The following is a 20,827-nucleotide window of genomic DNA, read 5'->3' on the forward strand; positions in this document are numbered from 1 at the left end:
AGGAGGAGGATGAAGATAAAAGTAGAATTAAGTTGGCTCTGGCATTGGCTCTGGCACCACCTGTCACTGGCTCTGGTTCCACCTACAGTTGGGCTCCCTGTCTTCCGCCCCACCAGTTCTGATGTGCCTCCACTCCTTCAGCTTCACACACTCAGCTGTCAAAAGATCTCCTGTTCCCTCAAGTGACTTCCCCCTTCTCTCTCCCTTGCTGCCTTTTATACCAGAAACAACCACCTAGAACACCTGCATGATGCCACCTCTTACTGTCTTCAAATCCCTCCTCAATGCCTATCTTTTCCACAAAGCCTTTTAGCACAACATTGCTCCTGTACCCTATTTCAGCTAAGCCTCTAACCCAGCGTAAGCACCTAGAGCTAAAGTAGGGTTCCCATGCTCGTAGAGGGCATCCAATGCTCACATATCGGTTTGTGCAAAGACCCTCATGTTTGCCAGGGCAGTACATGTGCAGTTGGTACATGCATTGCTGTCTAGGGGGCATGTCTGGCCTGCTTGTTCTAGAGAATCCCATCACATTGTTGGTACTCGCAAGTAGGGACTGGAAAGAAATTTGATTCAGTCTGCATTTAAAGGCGAACTTACCAAATTTGCACTTTTTCAAACAATACACTAAATGAAACACAGCCATCCTTTGGAATTCACTCTTCTCTGAATTCTGCAATGCAGTTCTGCAGCCAAGTAATGTGTACAAAGATGCATATACCAGAGCTTAGAAAAGTTCCTTTTTTGAACTACAACTCCCATCAGCCCCAGTCAGCATGGCCACTGGATTGGGCTGATGGGAGTTGTAGTTCAAAAAAGGAACTTTTCCAAGCTCTGGCATATAGGGTAAAGGGTGCATAAAAATGCCTATATTAGTGAAAATAACATAAAAACACTTATTTTAGTGGAAATTGCTTGTACAAATGTGTATGTTCATCAAAACTGCATACAAAAACATGCTTATTAGGAGAAAAGTGCACTACAATGCTGATGAATGTTTATGACGATCACAAATTGTTGCAGAAAGATAAACTGGATTTAAGATCGGAAAAATGAAAAAGTTGGAGAACCAAAATGGACAGATTTGTCCATCCCTGTTTGCAAATACCGACAGCCATGCTACCCAGAACACACCCAGTCTTGTGTGATCTTGGAAGCTAAGTAGGGTCAGGCCTGGTTAGTACTTGAATGGGAGACTGCCTGGGAATACCGGGTGCCGTAGGCTTAGAGGAAGGCAATGGTAAACCACCTCTGAATACCTTTTACCATGAAAGCCGTAAGAATATATCCAAAAAAGAATCATAGTGTCGCCGTAAGTCGTAATCGACTTGAAGGCATATAACAACAACAAATTTGTAAGTACCCAGGGCTGGTGCCAGATTGGGGTGGGCCCTTGGGCACCAACCCCCCCTCCCATGGCTGTCCCACCTCTCATGTCATGATGTCAGCACACATTGATGTGACGATGCGGAAGCTTGTGCAAGCTGCAGGGGGCACATTGTCTGGGAGACTGGTGGAGCACCGGGTCTGCGATCAATGTCAGGTTGCTGGGCGTGATTTGCAGCTGCAAATCATACTTTGCGACCCAACACCATGGTGGAACTCCACCCTCACTGCTCTGGCCTGTAGATCTAGGCAGGGACTCCTCGGGAGCTATCTGTGATCAGTGTTGGGTTGCAGGGTGTGATTTGCAGCTATCAATCACACCCCACAACTCAATGCCATTGTGGCTTGTGGAGCTCCACCCTCCCAGCCCATAGATCTCAGCAGGGCCCCTCAGGAGTGATCCGCAATCAGTGTGAGGATATGGGGCATGATTTGCAGTCGAAAATCACCCTCCATGACCTGACGTAGCCCCAGCCTGTAGATCTAGGCAAGGGACCCCTTGGGAGTGGCTGGGGCCCTTGGCCCATGCTCCACCTGGCCGCCCGCTGGTGCCGGGCCTGTAAGTACTAAACATCTGGATAGGGCATGAAACCATTACATAATCTTTCACTGTCTACCCTTATTTCTATTTTCCTCCCCTTCCTCTGTTCTTTCTGAATTTTTGAGACTGTAAGGCCCTTGGGGCATGGGTCAGTCCTCTTATACTCCATAAAGGGCCATGTACGTGATCAGTGTGATAATAACAACACTAACAGCAATAGTTTCAGTCTGGCGCTGGGAAGCAGTGACCTGAGGTCCACATGTGGTCCTTGGCCTCATTTCATGTGGCCCTCAGTTTCATCTGGCTTTTTGGATGCTAGGGGCCTATTTTTGGTCTCCCAGTTGCAGAAAATTGCTTCCACGTTGGAAGAGAGGTGTAGTGTGTGTGTGTGTGTGTGTGAGAGAGAGAGAGAGAGAGAGAGAGCAAGCTAGGTAACTATAATGCCACAAATTCAGTACATTTTTGGCTCCACCCACCATTGGATTTGGCTCCGCCCCATCAGCTGTGGCCCCCAACTGACTTTGCTGATGATCAATTTAACATCTTGCCCTCGGCGCTGTTGGATGGCAGGTTTAAAAAAAATTCTTATGCTGAGCGGACGTGCCCCTGTGAGGAGGAGACTGTAGGCCATGTTTTATTGTACTGTTCATTTTATCGCGATCACCGATCTGTTTTAATTACCCCGATTTTACAAAATATTCCTGGCAGAGATGAGGCATTTTATGTGGAATACCTTCTTTCTGATAAAACTCCCCAAGTATCAGCAAAAGTAGCCAGCTTTTGTGCTGCCGCCATTCTCTGCAGAAGAACATTGATAACCCTATAAGTCTATATAAAACTTAGATCTGATCCTAGATAGAGTCTGTCAGAATTTTTTTTAATGCAACTTGTTTATTTTAAACATGTATATTTACTTGCTGGTCTATGACCATAATAAAGTTATTTGATTTGATTTGATGATCAATACCCCTTCATAGCCAAAAGGTCCTCCAGTCCTAGTTTAAGGGATGCCTCAGAATATAAGGAAGGCCTTGCTTGCTCAGAGTAAGGTCCTTTTAGTCTTCCATTCTCTGTACGAATTCCAGCCATCACAAGGCGGTTCTGGCTATGGGAATAGCAGTCAGGTCTACTTTCCAAATAGAAAAAGAAATATTTAGATATTGAGCTCCTAATAAAAAAAAATAAGAGGCAAACTGGAGTGGGTGGTTTCCAAGACAACACCAATTTTCTGAGAAGTCAAGGTGCTTTATGTTTTGATTTTCTAATATAGATGGTTTTTGACGAACATAGATTTTCTGAGACAGAAAAGGACCCTTTGTAGGAGCAGTATTGCATCCTGGATTCATATAGAGGTATTGTATATATGTGTATAGATATCCCAAAATAACCACCACACATCTTTTCAGGGGCTTCTCAAGAACCAACAGATTTGTTCCAATATCTAATAAAGGAGAACCTGTTTCATTAGACAGTTATGAACATAATGAGTGGCCGAAGCAAGTCCGACTCAGACGAGACCAACTGAAGACAATAGACATAATTAACATAGGTTCAGTCGTTTCAGTGGGTCTGCTCTGAATAGGAGTTAGCCTGCAATGCAATACACGCTTGCTTGGGAGTAATTCCCATTGAACCCAATGGAGCTTACTTCTGAGTAGACATGTATTGGATGCAGCCTTAGTTGAATATATACAAGCCTATGTTATTCAAACCTTGACTGGGCCATTTCAAATGAGTTAATGTGACCATCTCTGCGGTATCCCAAATGTTCAATGCTAATTCTGTTTTGGAAAGATTTTACTGACTCTTCTAGGAGCCGGAGGCCTCTTCTTTGCCCTCAAGTCAATTGCAGGTTGTTGTTGCTGAACTTTCTCTCTTGGAGCTATGATCATGTTATGCTTCTCCTACTCAAAAAATTATAACCCACGTTTTGAAGAACTTCCTCCACAAAGCAACTTGCAATCTCCAATAAAAAACCAACTCCACAAACTACAGGACAACTGAAAAATATGACAGCATAAAAAGGGGTGTTCAGAAACAGAACATAAAGCATCGTACAGAATACAAAAGCAATACTAAGACAGAAAAAGCAACAAGAATGAAAAGCTGCAGAAATAAAACAGGCTAATTTGGGAAGGCTTGGGAGAAAACGAAACGTTTTCAACCAATGTCAAAAACATAATAGTGTTGGGGCTTGCTTCGCTTTTAAGAGGAGAGAATTTCAGAGAACTGGCGCCACAGTGCTAAAAGCACATGCTTGTGTGGCATCATATTTAACCACATGCTTGTGTGGTACCATCAACAGATCTTCATCCACAGATCTAAGTAAATCTTTGGAGGAGTCCCTCAAGTCAGCCCTGCCCTGCCATACCTTTTTAAGCAAGCCCTAGAACAGAAAGCAGATCTGGTACCTTCGTTTTGTCCTAAAACAGGAAAGACAGCAGATGACAGTCTCTTGGAAGCAGCTCAAGTACTTAGATGTCCTCATTGGCTTTGAGCATTTGATGCTACATCCACTATCTCTGGGGAATGACAGCTGAGCTCAAGATTAGCAACTTCCAATCAGATCAACCCACCAAGATCCAAATTAAATCCAAACTCTTTCAGCATCAGGTAACCCCCCACACCCACAAACCCTCCTGGCTTGGGTGGAGATTCCTGATTAGTCAACACACCAAGGCTCTGTGACTCCATGATATGATCATGGCATCTCAGTCACTGTGTGCTGCCATTGTGACACCTCTCAGCCAATACTTTCTTGCCATTTGTCCAAATAATTTGCATACTAGCACCACATTGATGGAGATGTGCCAGCAAGTGCACAAAAAAAGGAAAAGGAGCCAGTGTGGTATAGTGGTTAGAGCGTTGGACCAGGACCTGGGAGGCGAGGGTTCAAATCCCCGCTCAGCCATGAGGCTCACTGGGTGACTTCGGTGTGTCACTGTCTCTCAGCCTAACCTACCACGCAGGGTTGTTGTGAGGATAAAATGGGGAGAAGGAGAGCTATATATACTTTCTTGAGTTCCTTGGAGGAAAGGTGGGATATAAATGTAATAAAAAATAAATAAAAGTGTAAGCCTAACTTCTCAATAAATGTCAGGACATATTTATTTCATATTGGTAACTACAGTAGCTCAAAGCTTGTTGTAAATAAGGAGGCTACATCTCCATTCTGTTGTTCCAGAGCAGGGGTGACCAATGTAGTGCCCTCCAGATGGTGTTGAATTACAACCCCCATCATCCCTGACCATTGGTCATGCCAGCTGGGTCTGATGGGAGTTGTAGTCCAAAACAAATGGAGGGCAATACGTTGGCTACTGCTCCGGAGAGTAGCACCCCAACTCAAAGGTTCAAATGACATGAAAGGGGATTTTGACTGAACAGCAGAAAGAACTGCCAGATGGTATGAGAGGCTTGACAGTGGAACAGACTGCTTTGGAAGTTGGTTTTTAAGCTGATGGTGGATGGCCACCTTGCAGGGCTGCTGTAGTAGTGGATTTTCTGCAAAGGCAAGGGGTTGGACTAGATGACCTTTGTGGCTTCTTCCAACTCTGTGATTTTTGTTCTAAACTTCATGCTACTTTAGAGTGAATTCTGGTGGTTAGTGAGTCCTGTTGCAAAGTGACTTGGACACACTTGTTTGCTGTCGTCGCATGGAAACTGGATCATATAACAGAGCCCAAAATCTGATTGGTTCCATGTGCACCACAATTTCTGTAAGCCAAATGGGTGACAAGTTTCTTAGGTGTGTGTGCAGGATTAGGGGCTAACGGTGTGAGCCAGCAAGTTCCCAGTGGCCTTGGGTAAGTTAATATGCTCCTCACATGCTTTTGCCTGGCTAGAATATGTCCTTGAGCTGCAGTAAGGCCCCTCACTAGCCTGGATGGGGGTGTGCCCATGTTTGAATGTATAAGCCTCTAATATTTGCATGGCTGGATGGTAGCCTACTGTACCAAGAAAGAGTCACAACCATTGGCCGCTTACTTTTCCCTGCCATGTGGGACCCAGAAGGTTGCCCACAAACAATTGTGGCCCTTGGGCTGAAAATAGTTGCCCACCTCCTGCAACATGCCATCCGAGTAAGAAGTGTCTATTTGCTGAAACGTCAGTTTTGTAAAGGCTTTTCAATGCTGTGGGAGAGTGAAATTCTATAAATATGGTGAGATCTGATGGATTGCTTTTTAATGGTAGCAGAGCAATTGCTGTTACTCATTTCGCTATCGCTGAATGGATGGAAGTTCGTAGTCTTTTTCACACAGCCCAGATTGGTGGCCATGGATAGCTACATACTTGACTCAGCAAGGATTACTGATTGAGTGCCTGTGAAGAGCACTGCACAGTCAGAAGGTGCTATATATAACTGCTAGTGATTAAGTGCCAAAATCTGGATTTAAAGTGTCCCACCAGGACTATACTTATTGATAGATTTGTTGTTGTTATGTGCCTTCAAGTCGATTACGACTTATGGCGACCCTATGAATCAGTGACCTCCAATAGCATCTGTCATGAACCACCCTGTTCAGACCTATAAGTTCAGGTCTGTGGCTTCCTTTATGGAATCAATCCATCTCTTGTTTGGTCTTCCTCTTTTTCTACTCCCTTGTTTTCCCCAGCATTATTGTCTTTTCTAGTGAATCATGTCTTCTCGTGATGTGTCAGAAGTATGATAACCTCAGTTTCATCATTTTAGCTTCTAATGATAGTTCTGGTTTAATTTGTTCTAACACCCAATTATTTGTCTTTTCTGTGGTCCATGGTATGCACAAAGCTCTCCTCCAACACCACATTTCAAATGAGTTTATTTTTCTCTTATCCGCTTTTTTCACTGTCCAGCTTTCACATCCATTGACAGAGATTTCAAATCTACCCTGCTCCCACCTGAAAATTCATTGTGGTTGTGGTTGAATAATAAAGGCAGCCATATAAAACAGATGAAGCTCATTATATCAAAAACCTAAGGCTCCATCTGCACTATAGTTTATTAAACGTGCTAAGAGTTGTTAGAAGATCCCTATTCCCCTCACAGAGGTAGAGCTCCCTTGGAAGAGGGAGTGATTGTTAAGCCACCGTGAGGATTGTAGCTTTGTAAGGGGAAGAGGGGTCTCCTAACAACTCTCAGCACCCTTCACAAACTACAGTTCCCAGGATTCTTTGGGGGAAGCCATGACTGTTTAGAGTAGTATGATGCTGCTTTAAATGTATGGGACCTAAGCTGCATCAACCCACCTAGCCTTGCCAGCTGTTCCGTATGTCAAGGAAATAAATATTTCAGTCACTGCAACCTAACACACAGTCCTAGGAAATCACCCTGTCCTTTATAGATTACAGCAAAGCCTTTGATTGTGTAGATCATGAAAAACTATGGAATGCTTTAAAAGAAATGGGGGTGCCACAGCACCTGATTGTTCTGATACGCAACCTATACTCTGGACAAGAGGCTACTGTAAGGACAGAATATGAAGAAACCGATTGGTTCCCCATCGGAAAGGGTGTGAGACAGGGTTGTATTTTATCACCCTATTTGTTTAATCTGTACGCAGAACATATCATATGGAAAGCGGGATTGGACCAAGATGAAGGAGGTGTGAAAATTGGAGGAGAAACATCAATAATTTATGATATGCAGACGATACCATACTCTTAGCAGAAACCAGTAATGATTTGAAACGAATGCTGGTGAAAGTTAAAGAGGAAAGCACAAAAGCAGGACTACAGCTGAATGTCAAGAAGACTAAAGTAATGACAACAGAAGATTTATGTAACTTTCAAGTTGACTAGTCAAAGATTACCAATACCTTGGCATAGCCATTAACCAAATTGGAGACAATAGTCAAGAAATCAGAAGAAGGCTAGGACTGGGGAGGGCAGCTATGAGAAAACTAGAAAAGGTCCTCACATGGAAGGATGTATCACTGAAGACTAAAATCACTCAGACCATGACTTTATCCCAATCTCTATCTATGGATGTGAAAGTTGGACAGTGAAAAAAGCGGATAGGAGAAAAATCAACTCATTTTGGATTTATTTTATTTAGAGTATTTGATATCTGTCCGGAACCCCCAGGTCACAGTAAAAGTAGCCAGCTTTTTTGCAGCAGCTATTGAGTGTCGAAAATCAATGATTAAACAACTCTTTTTAATTCTAATATTTTAAACTTATTGTTTTAATATGTAGTAAGAGGGTATCTTACAAGCGTGATTATGTTTAATGCTTCTTTTAAGTATTGTTGTGCATTTGTGTATTTGTATATGTTCAGTTTGGTCTATCACCGTAAATAAAAATCAATCAATCAACTCATTTGAAATGTGGTGTTGGAGGAGAGCTCTGCACATACCATGGACTGCGAAAAAGACAAATAATTGGGTGTTAGAACAAATTAAACCAGAACTATCATTAGAAGCTAAAATGATGAAACTGAGGTTATCATACTTTGGACACATAATGAGAAGACCCGATTCACTAGAAAAGACAATAATGCTGGGAAAAACCAAAGGGAGTAGAAAAAGAGGAAGGCCAAACAACAGATGGATTAATTCCTTAAAGGAAGTCACAGACCTGAACTTATAAGATCTGAACAGGGTGGTTCATGACAGATGCCGTTGGAGGTCACTGATTCATAGGGTTGCCATAAGTCATAACTGACTTGAAGGCACATAACAACAACAAAATATTCCTAAGGCAGGGTTGAGGAACTTCAGGCCTAAGGGTTGAATGCAGTCCTCTGAACTCTCTGTGTGGTCCCTGGAACTCTTTCAGGTCACACACTCTCATCAGGCTACACCCTTCCCTCCCTGAGTACTGATGCCTGGAAGAGATCTATAAAATGTAGTACTGTAATGTGATTTCCCCAGTTCTGGCAACTTAATATTCTGGTTGCTGTTAGCAAATGGACTACCGTTTCATTTCCCCCCCTCTGATGCAGTCCATAGGTTGAAGATGATAAGCAGGCAAGATGAAAAAATTTGAGTTCTAGGTACAGTACATGCCATTTGCACAATACAATGTAGAGATATGTCTTTACATTGGTATTCAGATTTTTATAAAGACTTAAATGCAATGAACACATTTCTCTCGAAGCATTTTTAAAAAGTATCTGCTTTAAAAAAAATAGAATAAATAAATTAATTTTAACAAATTTTGTGCCTGTTCTAGCAAGCTCCAGTAATCTACGCATAAAAAAAAACACACACCAACCCCCTACCTAAGCTCTTTAGGCACTCAATTGTTTTTTATCCCTCTGCAACCAATAGCTATCGGGGGCCGGGAAGATTTTATCCAATTAAAACCATCGTCCACTTTTTCTCCATCCCTTTCATAATAACCTGAAAAGGATGTGGGCGGGAGCACAGATGATTCAGCCAATTTAGCCAGCATATCTTCTCTCTTATTGGCGGAGAGGCGGGTCCGCTTCCCTTTTTCAACCACTAAGGAGGCAGGAATAAGTCTCGTCAGCCAATCCGGCTGGCTCTTTTGCTGCTCCTCCAACCGAACTTGGGGTGGAAATTCTCTCGTCGGCCGAGAGTAAGAGCGGTGGCGAGCAGCTAATAGTCAGGAAGAATACATATCGCCGCGTCGAACCTGCTGGCCGCGTAGTGACAGGAGGTGGGAGGACGAGGTGGCATATAGCAGCAGGGTAGGGTGTACGCCTTGAAGCCGCTGCCTGCACCTCTGAGGGAAGAAGGATGGGGAAAAGGATGAAGAGGCGGCGGAGGCGGCGGGGGGCGAGGGGTAGCGCTGTCGCTGTGAGGAACCCCTGAGGCCGGGGGGCGGGGAAACGCAAGGAGCCCCTCAGTGGGGCGTCGGCGACGACGACGACGACGGCCTCGACCGGGAAGAGCGGGGAGAGAAAGATGGTCATTCTTGCGGCGGCCCTGGGCCGGGTGCGGAACGGTGAGTGGCGGACTGGCTGGTGTGCGTGGGGAGGAGAATTGCAGCCTGTTCTGGCGAGTAGCATTCTTGGAGATGAACATCGATAATCGAGCGGCTTCTGCGGAGTCTGGGGAAGGAGGGAGAGAAATCCTTTCCCTTTAATCTTTCTTTTATCCAGCTAACTTTTACTCGAAGTCGATCTATTGAAATTAACAGGCCTAAATTAGCCATGCTCATTCCTTTCATTGAGTCTAATCTGAGTCTGGCTAACATTGGATTCTACCGATGATTATGTTAGAATGAGGAAGGGCTATTGCTTCCCTGTTCATGGGTTTCCAAATCCTCCACCAGGTCATTTATAATGTTACCATAAAACAACAATAAAACACAATGCCAAAAATAAACAATATAAAAACCATAACGTTGTAAAACCAGTATAAACATAAAATTGGCCACAAATAAAACAACCTCATATTATTAAAATGTAACTTTGCCTCCCACTCCCAAATGCCTGCTGGTATAAGCTTTCATCAATTTCATAAAACTAAAATTAGATTTGACCTGCTAAACTTCTACAGGGAGAGAAGTTCATAGTGAAGGTGCCTCTGCCAAAAAGCTCTCATTCATCTTCCCCCCCCTGGCTTGTCACCCTCACCTAAGCTGGCTGTTTTTTTTTTTAAAAAAATATTTAATATACAAGATGAAGATGAGAAAGAAAGAATAATCACTAAACCACCTCATCAAGATTAGTCACCCACTTGTCCCGAATGCTCTCCAAACAAAGAGAGAGAGAGAAAACGCCATTGTATCCACAAGGCCCTAGGTTCAATCCCTGGCATCACCTGGTGCAGTTGGGGAAGACCCCTCTCCGAAACCATGGAGAGCTGTGGCCAGTAAGTATGGGCAATATTGAGCTGGATAGGCCAATTATATAAGGCAGCGTCCTGCGTTCTGAGAGTACTGGCTACGCATGGTGAATAGCACTTAACTTTCTAGTTTTTTCTTTTATTCTTGTCTTAAGAAAATAAGGACTGCCTTGCTGGATCAGACCAAAATCCAGCATCTTCCTTCCAACAACAGCCCCACAAGATGCTTCCGGGTAACTCACCAGCGGAGCGTACAAGTGATGGCCTTTCCTCGTGGTTTGTCCTCAGCATCCAGTCTTCAGTGCTGCATTTGTGCCTTATTGAAATGTACAATCTTGACCAATAGTAGATATCAGCAACTCAGACTTTAAAAATTACTTGAGTTAGTAACCATTGGCACATTTTTTGATGAGTATAAAGTGTTGTTTGAGTTTGTTAGTGGAAGGGTAGGATGCATATTGTAAATGGAAATGGACTGTCTTCAAGTCAATCCCGACTTATGGTGACCCTATGAATAGGGTTTTCATGGTAGGCGTTATTGAGAGGTGGTTTTACCATTGCCTCCTTCTGAGGCTGAGAGGCAGTGACTGGCCCAAGGTCACCCAGTGAGCTTCATGGTTGTATGAGGATTCGAACCCTGGTCTCCCAGGTTGTAGTCCAACACCTTAACATACACCACACTGGCTCTTGGATGCATACTGTATGTAACCAATAATAACTAACTTTTCCCCATATGTCAGCTCGCTTAGTAATTGTGTATTTACAAAATAGCAACCCAAGGCCTGTTTTTGGAAGAAGCAAGTTGGACGGAACTAAGAACATAACTGTTTTGCAGAACACATCAAAATCCATGCAGCATTCTGTTTCCAACACTGGTTTGTCTCATTCACATATTTTCAGGTGTACACATTTCAACATGCCTGAAAGATGTTGACTAACTTTTTTGAAAAGTGATCTAAATTAGTAGCCATTATTATGTTTTGTGCCTCTGGACTCTTGGGCTGTTTGGGAATAATATAGGAAAGAGCCATGTGACCAGTCTCCCCTATGTGGGTGTACCTTTTAGATATTTTCCCAACCGTAGGAGCGGATCTCGCCACGGTTGGGAGAACATTTTAAGGGCAGCTTATCTTTGCTGCTCTGGGCTCCTTCTGGGGGGAAGGGCGGGATATATATGTAATAAATAAAATAAATAAATAAAAACAAGGTGATTATGTGGTGATATGTAAAAGTGTACTTAAGTGGCTAGAACTTTGTACTCAGTGGGCCCATGGCTTCAGTTTTCACATTTGTGTCTGGGGTAATCCAGTAGATAATTGTGTGCTTGGACTTTAGTGGGAGACTTTATCAAAAACTAAAGACTGCCAAGTAGGCTTAGTAAATAAGAGGACAAGTCCTCTTATGGGTTGATGATCAGTTAAAGAACATGAAACAGAGTAGGAATAAATGGACAGTTTTCACAATGGAGGAATATAAGAAGTGGAGTCCCCCAAGGATCTGTATTGGAATCAGTGCTTGTTAGCTTGTTCATAAATTGCCTGGAATTAGGGGTTGAGCAGTGAGGGTGCCAGATTTGCTGATGACACCAAATTGTTCTTGGTAGTTAGTAAAATAAAAAAAGGTTGGCTATATATTGCCTCTAATATCAGAGGCAGTATGTCTCTGAATGGCCCTTGTTAGGGAACATGAATGGGGAGAATGCTGCTGTTCTCGTGTCCTGCTTGTGGGCTTTCCATAGGCATCTGGTTGGCCGCTGTGAGAATGAGATAGTGTACTAGATGGGCCTTTGGTCTGATTCAGCAGGGCTCTTCTGATAATCTTATCTGTCATGGGGCGCCTATTCAAAAAGCTTTTCCAGAGACTAGTTTGTTGGATGTGTAGTTTTGCAGGTCTAAACTAATTGTAGCCCTTATTTATTGCGGCAGTCCTACATACTTTCCTCATTTCTGAAAACACCATCTAAGCTTATATAAAATGGGATGAAGACAGTCCCATTCATATAGGTCTGGTACAAGTAATGTTATTTGCCCAGAAGTACTCTATTCTTTGACACAGTTAAATAAGCACCAAGCTGCACATGATGGTAGCAGACTGGATACTTCAAATACCTCTGGGGAGTAAGCAACTTAAATCAGCGAAGGTGTGATTGTGTCGTGTGTTAAATCCATCACCTTGCTTTTCCTCCCAGCTAGGCTCACATCTGGCATCTTTGTCTGGGGGTGAAAAAGGACTTATGGGGTTGAAGTATGGTGGTAATACTAGTGGATATTCCTTGATATTTTCAGTTGCACTCTCAACACACATACACACACATATGGGGCAGACCAGTATGTGTAGTCAAGGCTCTGCCACTGTTGCGTAATATAATAATGCATCCATATTGGATAGTTTTTCCTATAAGATTACGGAAGATGCCTTTGAAATTAGTGAGGGGGGGGAGAGAGAGAGAGCAGGAATGGATGAATCTGTCAATGTCATTTTCTCATCTTTCTAATCTTTAGTTCATTCCTCCAAATTTCCACAGTCTGCGATTTAAAAAAAAATCATCCATTTTAGTGTGATTTTCTTGTAATATGCACGTTTTTCAAAGCAATATTCCCAAATATAATGCATTTTTGTACACATTCCTTGCCTGGAGAACTGCATTGTAAAATTGGGAGAAGTGTAAAATTTAAAGGATGGCTGTGTTTCAGTTCGCAGATAGTTTCTGAAAGCATGAATTAGCTAGGTGCACCTTTAAAATGAACTGATCTTTGAATTTCTCCCTCATCCCTAAATGGATATATGAGGGCAAGTCAATTACACAATTAAATAGACGTGTGCAATGTTTATGCATGCTAGTGTGTGTTTAATGGTATCTAAGTTGGAGATAAGTTCTAATCCTCCCTCAGTTTTGGTCTGAGGATCCTTTTCCATCTAAACTAGCTGTAAGGAATCTACAAAGCACATTGGTGACCTTTTCAGTCTCTAGTGGTTGGGCATTTCCTCTCTGATTTATTTTGTTCTGTGCTTGTTTGGAAAACATGTCCTCGCACAGAACATCTTTTGACTGAATCAGAGGGATGGCCTTGGAGCTCACTGCCACCAACCTATTTCTAGAAATGGTTAACCTACTTGCTGTTTTCATGATATCATACACGTGTGTCTTGCTTTTGTGCACATCCCCAAATAAATTAAACATGCACTTCTGTGAATCTTCATTGTAGTCAGCTGCAGGGCTGTGGATGATGTATACCTAGTTGTCCGTCTCTTTCTAAAAATAAACAAGTCCTGCATGGTGGATTCACTTTTATTATTGGGAAAACTATTCTGAATGTGCAGTAGCAGATCAGAAGCAGCTGTGCATTTGTTCAAGGTGTAAATAAGGATTATATAGATAAATTATACAGTATGTGGCCAACTTTATAAACGCACAGCAGTGAGAATGAGTAGAAAATATAGAAGTGTCAGTTTTATTATGCAAAGGAAATCTTCAGCATGACCTTTGTGGCTACCTAAGTCTCTCTTTCTTGCCAGCTGGTTGCTGTCATAGGTCTATAAAAATCAGTGATGTTTGCTTTTGAAAGTGGTTTGTTTTCTTGTGCTTTACTCTTATTATGGCGTCCTTTAGCTTCTGCTGATGCCATCTTTTATTTTTGTGCCCAGGTCATCTGTTCTGGATTTAGCTTACTAGGACATGAATGAAGAATCATTAACTCATTACTGGAACTGGGGCCTTTTAGTGGGAGCTTCTAATTCCTTTACAGTTATGCTGGCAACTTGTCTGTCTTGAAGATTCCTTTTTGTATTCATACAAATCTTGACCCACAATGAATTCAAGTTTGTGGAGTCAAGAAAAAGGCAGCACATCCTACTGGGAAGAGCGTATATTTTATTTGCTTCTCCAGGAATGCAGCATTATAGACAAACAGACTCAAAAGCTATTAAAAGTACCCAAGGGTAGCATAGGTCAGTTTGTTCAAGACCGTCCTTCAGGAGGACACACCAGAAGCAACCCTTCATCTAAAAGCAAAAAATTGCAAATAGGAATCAAGATTTTGGAGCAGCCCCATGCAGTTCTGTTTGTGGACGAGAAAGAAGTTGTTGATATAGATGAGAAACGAGCAGAGCTGCTGTTGGCGATTACCAATTGTGAGGAGCGATACAGTATATTTAAAAGCAAAGGCAGACTGAGCAAGGGTCTCCACATTGATGTTGGCTCACCGGTGAAAGTACAACTGCGATCAGGAGATGAGAAGTATCCTGGAGTTGTTCGCTTTAGAGGACCCTTGATACAAGAAAGGTCGCTCTCTGGGATATTTTTTGGAGTGGAGCTTCTGGTAAGTTTTTAAAAAAAATAAAACTACACATTGGGTCAAACAGACTTTGTATGATGATGGAGAAACATTCTGAAAAGATGGACAGTATTAGTCTTTGATGTATCTATTGCATTTGTATACCATGTCTTGCCTGAGGAGTTCAGGGTGGAGCATGTAGTTTCCCACACCACTTTATCCTCACAACCAGCTTGTGAGGTCAGTTGGGCTAAGAGAGCGAATGTGTATCATAAGATCACCCACTGAACTTCATAACTGAGCAGGGGTTTGAACCTGGATCTCCCCTAAGACCTAGTTACTCCTGTGACAGTACTTAATGAGCTGTGTTTTTTTCTCCTGCAAACGTAGGAAGAAGGTCGTGGTCAGGGTTTTACTGATGGACAGTACCAAGGCAAACAGCTGTTCAGATGTGACGAGGACTGTGGAGTGTTTGTTGCACTAGACAAACTAGAGCTGATGGAAGATGATGACAATGAGCTGGAAAATGACTATGCAGCTCCAGTTGACTCAATGCAGGTAGAACTTCCTCCTTTGGAACTCAACTCCAGGGTTTCTGTGAAGATAGGAAAGAATATAGAGTATGGGACAGTTATATTCTGTGATGTCTTACCAGGAAACGAGAGTTTAGGCTACGTTGTTGGAGTGGACATGGTAAGAAATTCACCTGATTCTTATAACTTTTTGCATGTGTGTTAAATAGAAGTACATGCAATAGTGGTGGGGAGAAGTGGAATATTGGCAAGCTACTTATGGCTCTTGACTGCTATGTGCAATCAGCTCCTGCCTGATCATCCATGTCAAGAAAGAATCTCCTCCAGGGGATCAGACAATACAGCTATACTGAAGTTTTATTTTTTCTTTGTTGGGCCGCATATGATTGCTCATGTGTATCCATGTTAGACAGGCTAGTAAATTCATTTTATATGCTAGTAACTTCTGTGGGCTTATTTACAGGGCCTTACTAAATCTTACTTGAAACTGATCAGGCAAAATATCTCTATTCTGAATTGCTTCTAATTTGTTAAATAACATTTGAAGCTTGGCACTGCTTTCTCAGTTTTCCTCTGAAAATATGGCCATGTCAGTTTTTGCCTGCAGGAAAAATACAAATTTATATGTTATCTTTAAGGGTGAAGTTCCCAAGCACTTTAGTAACACATGCTGATCCTCATCTTCCTCCTCCTTGTTTTTGAAACCAAAGACTTACTGGGGCTTTGAAATAAAAAAGAGAAAAAACTGAACTATTAAACTTTTCAAATATTAGTAGGTATGCAGCATGGCAAAAATTAATTTGCATGAGAAGTATTAAAGGAATGTACTTGTTTACCCTTGCTGTTTAGTAAGGAAATAGGCAAGTCTTCTCAGTACTGGAAGCTGCCTCTTTATACTATTTATTTATTTATTGAATTTATTCGTCGCCCATCTGGCTGGCTGTCCAGCCACTCTGGACAATGTACAACATAGGCATACAATACATAGACATTAAAAATCTAAAAACAATGAAGATAAAATCTAACCCACCCCAAAAGCCTGCCCGAAGAGCCAGGTCTTCAAGGCCCGGAAGCTCATCATAGAAGGGGCATGAGGTAAAATATATCCTTCAGGCATAAAGGCCATTTATGTACTTTTTGTGAATGGCGTCAGTTGTGGACCTTCTGTGTTGCTGACAAACTTTGCATGGTTTTTCTCCCACCACTTGGGAGGATTTTTTTCTTTAAATGTTGCTGTCATCAGTGTATGAATGTGTGTGGCACATTTGTAACCAAACAATATTGCAGAATGCAAGCTGTTTCTCTAAATGTGGAAGACAAAATGACAGCACGAGCACTATGTTGACATGTTGTTGTGGAGCAAGTATTTGCATTTCTTGTGAAAGTTTGTTGCTTTCTGTCTGGGCTGCATGTAGCCAAGACCTTTAATTGAATCTTGTAGATGCTTTCTTGAATATCTTCAGGCTTCTCTTAGGCAACATGTAACAGTGTTTAAAATGACTTCTAGGACAATCCAATTGGAAATTGGGATGGAAGATACAATGGTCAACAGCTCTGCAGTTTTGCAAGTGTTGAAAGCACACTTCTCTTGCATATCAATGATGTTATCCCAGGTATGCTTTGTATGTTTTGTCTTTTTTAAAAAGAGTTGGCAAACCCCAGAGCATACGTCCCTGTATCCTATCCTAGTTTTAATGTTGCTTAGCAGTGAACCCTTTGTTTGAAATGTCTTTACTGGGGAACAAATCCACTAGTCCATTTATTGACTATACTACCGCCTTATGTTGCTTTGCTGTCTCACCTTGCTAGCCCACATTTCCTTTTATTTCTGGATATCCCCTTTGGAGTCTTCCATGCCTCTGTGAGTGCATATCCCCTCTTCCCACCTCACCATAAAGTGCCATAGCAACATAGTGCTGCATTAACATAAGAAGAGCCTGCTGGACCAGGGCAATGGCCTGTCCAGGATCCTGGTCTCACAGTGCCCAACCAAATGCCTGTGGGAAATCCATTAGCAGGTCCTGAGCACAAGAGCACTCCCTCTTCCTGTGGTTTCCAGCAGCTGGTATTTAGAGGTATGCTTCCTCCAACCATGGAAGCAGAGGATATCCATCAGGGTTAGTAAGCATTATAGCCTCATCCTCCATGAATTTGTCTAATCCTCATTTAAAGCCATCCAGGTTGGGGGCCATCACTGCCTCCTATGGGAGTGAATTCCATAGCCTAACTATGCACTCTGTGAAGAAGTACTTTCCTTTTGCCTTATGGCATTGCTGGTTTCCTCTGCCCTCTCCTGGTGTTAGGACTTGGAGGGTGAGGGCTCAGGGCCGCTGTGATGTGTCATGGGCTCTCTCGGTTGGGGAATTTTACTGCTGTACTATGTAGTGTGTATGGTAAGGAACGAGGATAACTGTCCTTACTTGTCACTAGCAAATGAGTGTACTTAATTATGTGACTGTCAGACTATTTTAAAGCCCATTCGATAGTGGAAAAATAATACATAAATGCCTCTCCAGGTCGTTCTGCAGGTTTCATGCAGTAAATGTAAATGTACTGCCTTCAAGTCGATTCCGACTTATGGCGATCCTATGAATAGGGTTTTCATGAAGCTGAGAGGCAGTGCCTGGCCCAAGGCCACCCAGTGAGCTTCATGGCTGTGTGGGGATTCGAACTCTGGTCTTCCAGGTCGTAGTCCAACACCTTAACCACTACGCCACATGGTAGTATTTGCTTAATATGAAGGGCATTGTGCATTGGATTGTTTTCTTACACTTTCTTCAAAGGAATATGTTCCAGTGATGCCCACATATGCTCTGACAAAAGAATTGGCATTTGTGAGTAGTGCTTGGAACTGCAGGCAATCTGTTCTTTCCTCCCTGTTATTAAGAGTGCTACATTTTCTGTTCAGAAGCTCTAATGGCTTGGTCACTTATATGCTGCATGTGCGGCTAGAATATGGAAGCTTTCCTTGTTTGGCCTTTTGACCATGTGCAGGGTTAAGAAATGGCCTGCCTGAACAGGAGGAGGATGGTGATTTGCCCAGGCAGGATCTGCTAGGTTGCCACATCGGAGTGGGGAGGAATGGAGAAAATGTCCTAGTTTGCTGGTCACTCCTTGTTTTGGCCCTGGTGCTGAACAGAAAGGGTCATGGATTGTTTGCCAGGGGGAATGGAATGTTGTGTAGCAGTCTCGTGAGACAGGAGAGTGTCAGAAGTCCAGGGATAACCAGGGGAAGGGAAGCCAGGATTTAAAAGGGAGGCCAGGCTATTGACAGAGGAGGGGTTTGCTTCCTGCAATAGGAAGTTGCAAGTGCAACTAACACCTTTCAAAGACTTCTTGGGGCTAACCTGGGTGGGTGCATCACTGCAGTGTATTCTTAAGGGATAGGATGCAGCAGGGGCTGCGCTGTACAATAGCTTTAGAGAACATCAGAATAAATGTTCACATGAAAATTAAAGATGTGCGCTTCAAAACCTTTTTTTGTGATAAAATGGGACTCTAATTGGAAGACAGGCAAAACAGTGATTACCATTTTAAGCATGCTTGTTTTGTAAAATCTTGAGGCAACGCTTTGCTTCTTTTTTTAAAAAACTACTAATACATTTTCCTTGAAAGATCACTCTTTCCCCAGAAGATGTTTTCTGGTCTGGCTGGCTAGAGATAAGCTAACGTACTCCAGTGAAAGTAACTGAAGTGTGTTAATAGTGCTATTCCCAAGGGGCAACTTGGTTAAAATGTATGTTCTGATTATGAAACATGAAGACACATTTTCATTTAAACTCTTTAATAGATATCTGGCATGGTTAAAAGTCCTCAGATGTTATGCAGAGGAAATAGCAATTTTATGTGTACATGATATCATGCTATTTTGGAGAGGGGTCCCATTAGCAAAAAGCAGAATATTTTTCTTACTGAAATTACTGCTTTTTCATGCATGCCTAGTCTTCATCTTTTTCTCTCAATCTCTCTCTCCCCTCCTTTAATTCAATCATATCTCCAGAAAAAAGAGAAAAAAAGTTTATTTTGATGATAGGGAGGAGCTTTTATCTCTTTTTATCTCTTTTTTTTTTGGCAACCCTTCTTCCTATTTGTTATGTCAGGCAAATTATGAGTTGTGAAACTAAACAAAAGTATGTGTTGCTTCCAAACTGCATGCAAAGCAAATAAAATAACCTTGAAGCCCATGATTGCTTTGCAATTTTTTCTTTGTCTGTATTATCTCTCAATACTGGGCTTTCCAACGTTCACCAGAATTGAACGGGGAGGAAATGAATGCTAAAGCTTCTTTTACGTAACTTTGCTGTGAGAACAAATCTAACTAAAATGCGTTTTGCTCCACTGTAAGTAAAATGGTGTAAGCCCTGAAATCCGGGAAGAGCTATATAAAAGATATCCCAATGCACTAAAAAGAAAAGAAAAGTATACGTGAATAGTTGTAGCAGCCCTACATATTGCTTATGTGCCCCAAGAGATAATGCTTCCCTATACCTGCTTATTATACCTGCATCTGAAGAAGGTTTTGTATGCATAACTACTTGAAAGAGATGCTGGGCTTCGCATGTATTACTGTGACTTGTTTTATAGCCTAAAGGGATGTCTATTTTGTACCAAACTGATGCTTTAAAGCCAATGCATCTAAACTTTGTACTGTGCTGTGTTGTAAAATATCTACAACTTCTGCTCTATTTCAGAGGTTGTGTCTCAGGATAGGAGACCTCCCAAACTTGCCTTTACCTCTAGAAGTGGCTGCGATAAAGGATTCAATCACAGTAAGCCAAAGTCTGCAGGTACTTTTGCTCAACTGCTGTTTAGTGAAATGCTGGGTGTTTCTCTTGCCCCTTGTACATGAGAATTGCTACATGCAGTCTCTTTGAAGTGGGAGTTCAGAAGCAGTTGACTTTTGACCTGGTCCTACACATGTTTTCTACAACAGTGGCTTTCCAACACTTGGAATGTGTAACAAGCTGCTACCTTTTCCTGCATTGTTAGGATATGAATGAGGACTTTTTGTCCATATTTTAAAACCTTTCTGAGGATCCTGCTCTCTCATCCTTGTTTGGTAGCCAGATTCTTTCTCCTTCGCCCGGATTGAGTGCTTGAATAGCCTATGTGTGGGCATGTAGGAAAAATGCTATGCTTGGTTTTGCTGACTTTGCAATCTCATGTTAAGCTCTTGGCCTCAGTCGTCCATCTGTAAAATGGAAGAATAGTGACCTGCTTCACAGCCATAACTCTGTGGAGCTAAATGATGGCGAAAGGATGTCCAGGTTTTGGTGGTGGCAGAGCGTGCTTTTTATACTTCTAAGGGTGGTGCACCAGCTGTGCCAGCTTCTGTATGTCTGATCTGGCCACAGATGA

General features: G+C 42.3%; 1 protein-coding gene and 1 pseudogene across 4 annotated transcripts in view; both read left to right on the plus strand.

Annotated features, from left to right (window-relative positions):
• Positions 1 to 1,106: 1,106 nt before the first annotated feature.
• Positions 1,107 to 1,225, plus strand: LOC133369437 (5S ribosomal RNA; annotated as a pseudogene).
• An 8,165-nt stretch (positions 1,226 to 9,390) lies between these two features.
• Positions 9,391 to 20,827, plus strand: part of CYLD (CYLD lysine 63 deubiquitinase) — a 29,879-nt gene continuing 18,442 nt past the window's right edge. For 2 of the 4 annotated variants that reach the window (XM_061594720.1, XM_061594722.1), the window contains exons 1-5: positions 9,392 to 9,817; positions 14,308 to 14,981; positions 15,327 to 15,629; positions 16,977 to 17,082; positions 20,161 to 20,256. In XM_061594720.1, the coding sequence (XP_061450704.1) occupies positions 14,472 to 14,981; positions 15,327 to 15,629; positions 16,977 to 17,082; positions 20,161 to 20,256 (1,015 nt within the window). In that variant the 5' untranslated portion in view covers positions 9,392 to 9,817; positions 14,308 to 14,471. Of the gene's footprint in view, positions 9,818 to 14,307; positions 14,982 to 15,326; positions 15,630 to 16,976; positions 17,083 to 20,160; positions 20,257 to 20,827 lie in introns of all 4 variants that reach the window. The other 2 variants (XM_061594721.1, XM_061594723.1) reach the window with 2 other exon arrangements.

Source organism: Rhineura floridana, chromosome 13, assembly GCF_030035675.1.
Source record: "Rhineura floridana isolate rRhiFlo1 chromosome 13, rRhiFlo1.hap2, whole genome shotgun sequence".
NCBI classification, from domain to species: Eukaryota; Metazoa; Chordata; class Lepidosauria; order Squamata; family Rhineuridae; genus Rhineura; species Rhineura floridana.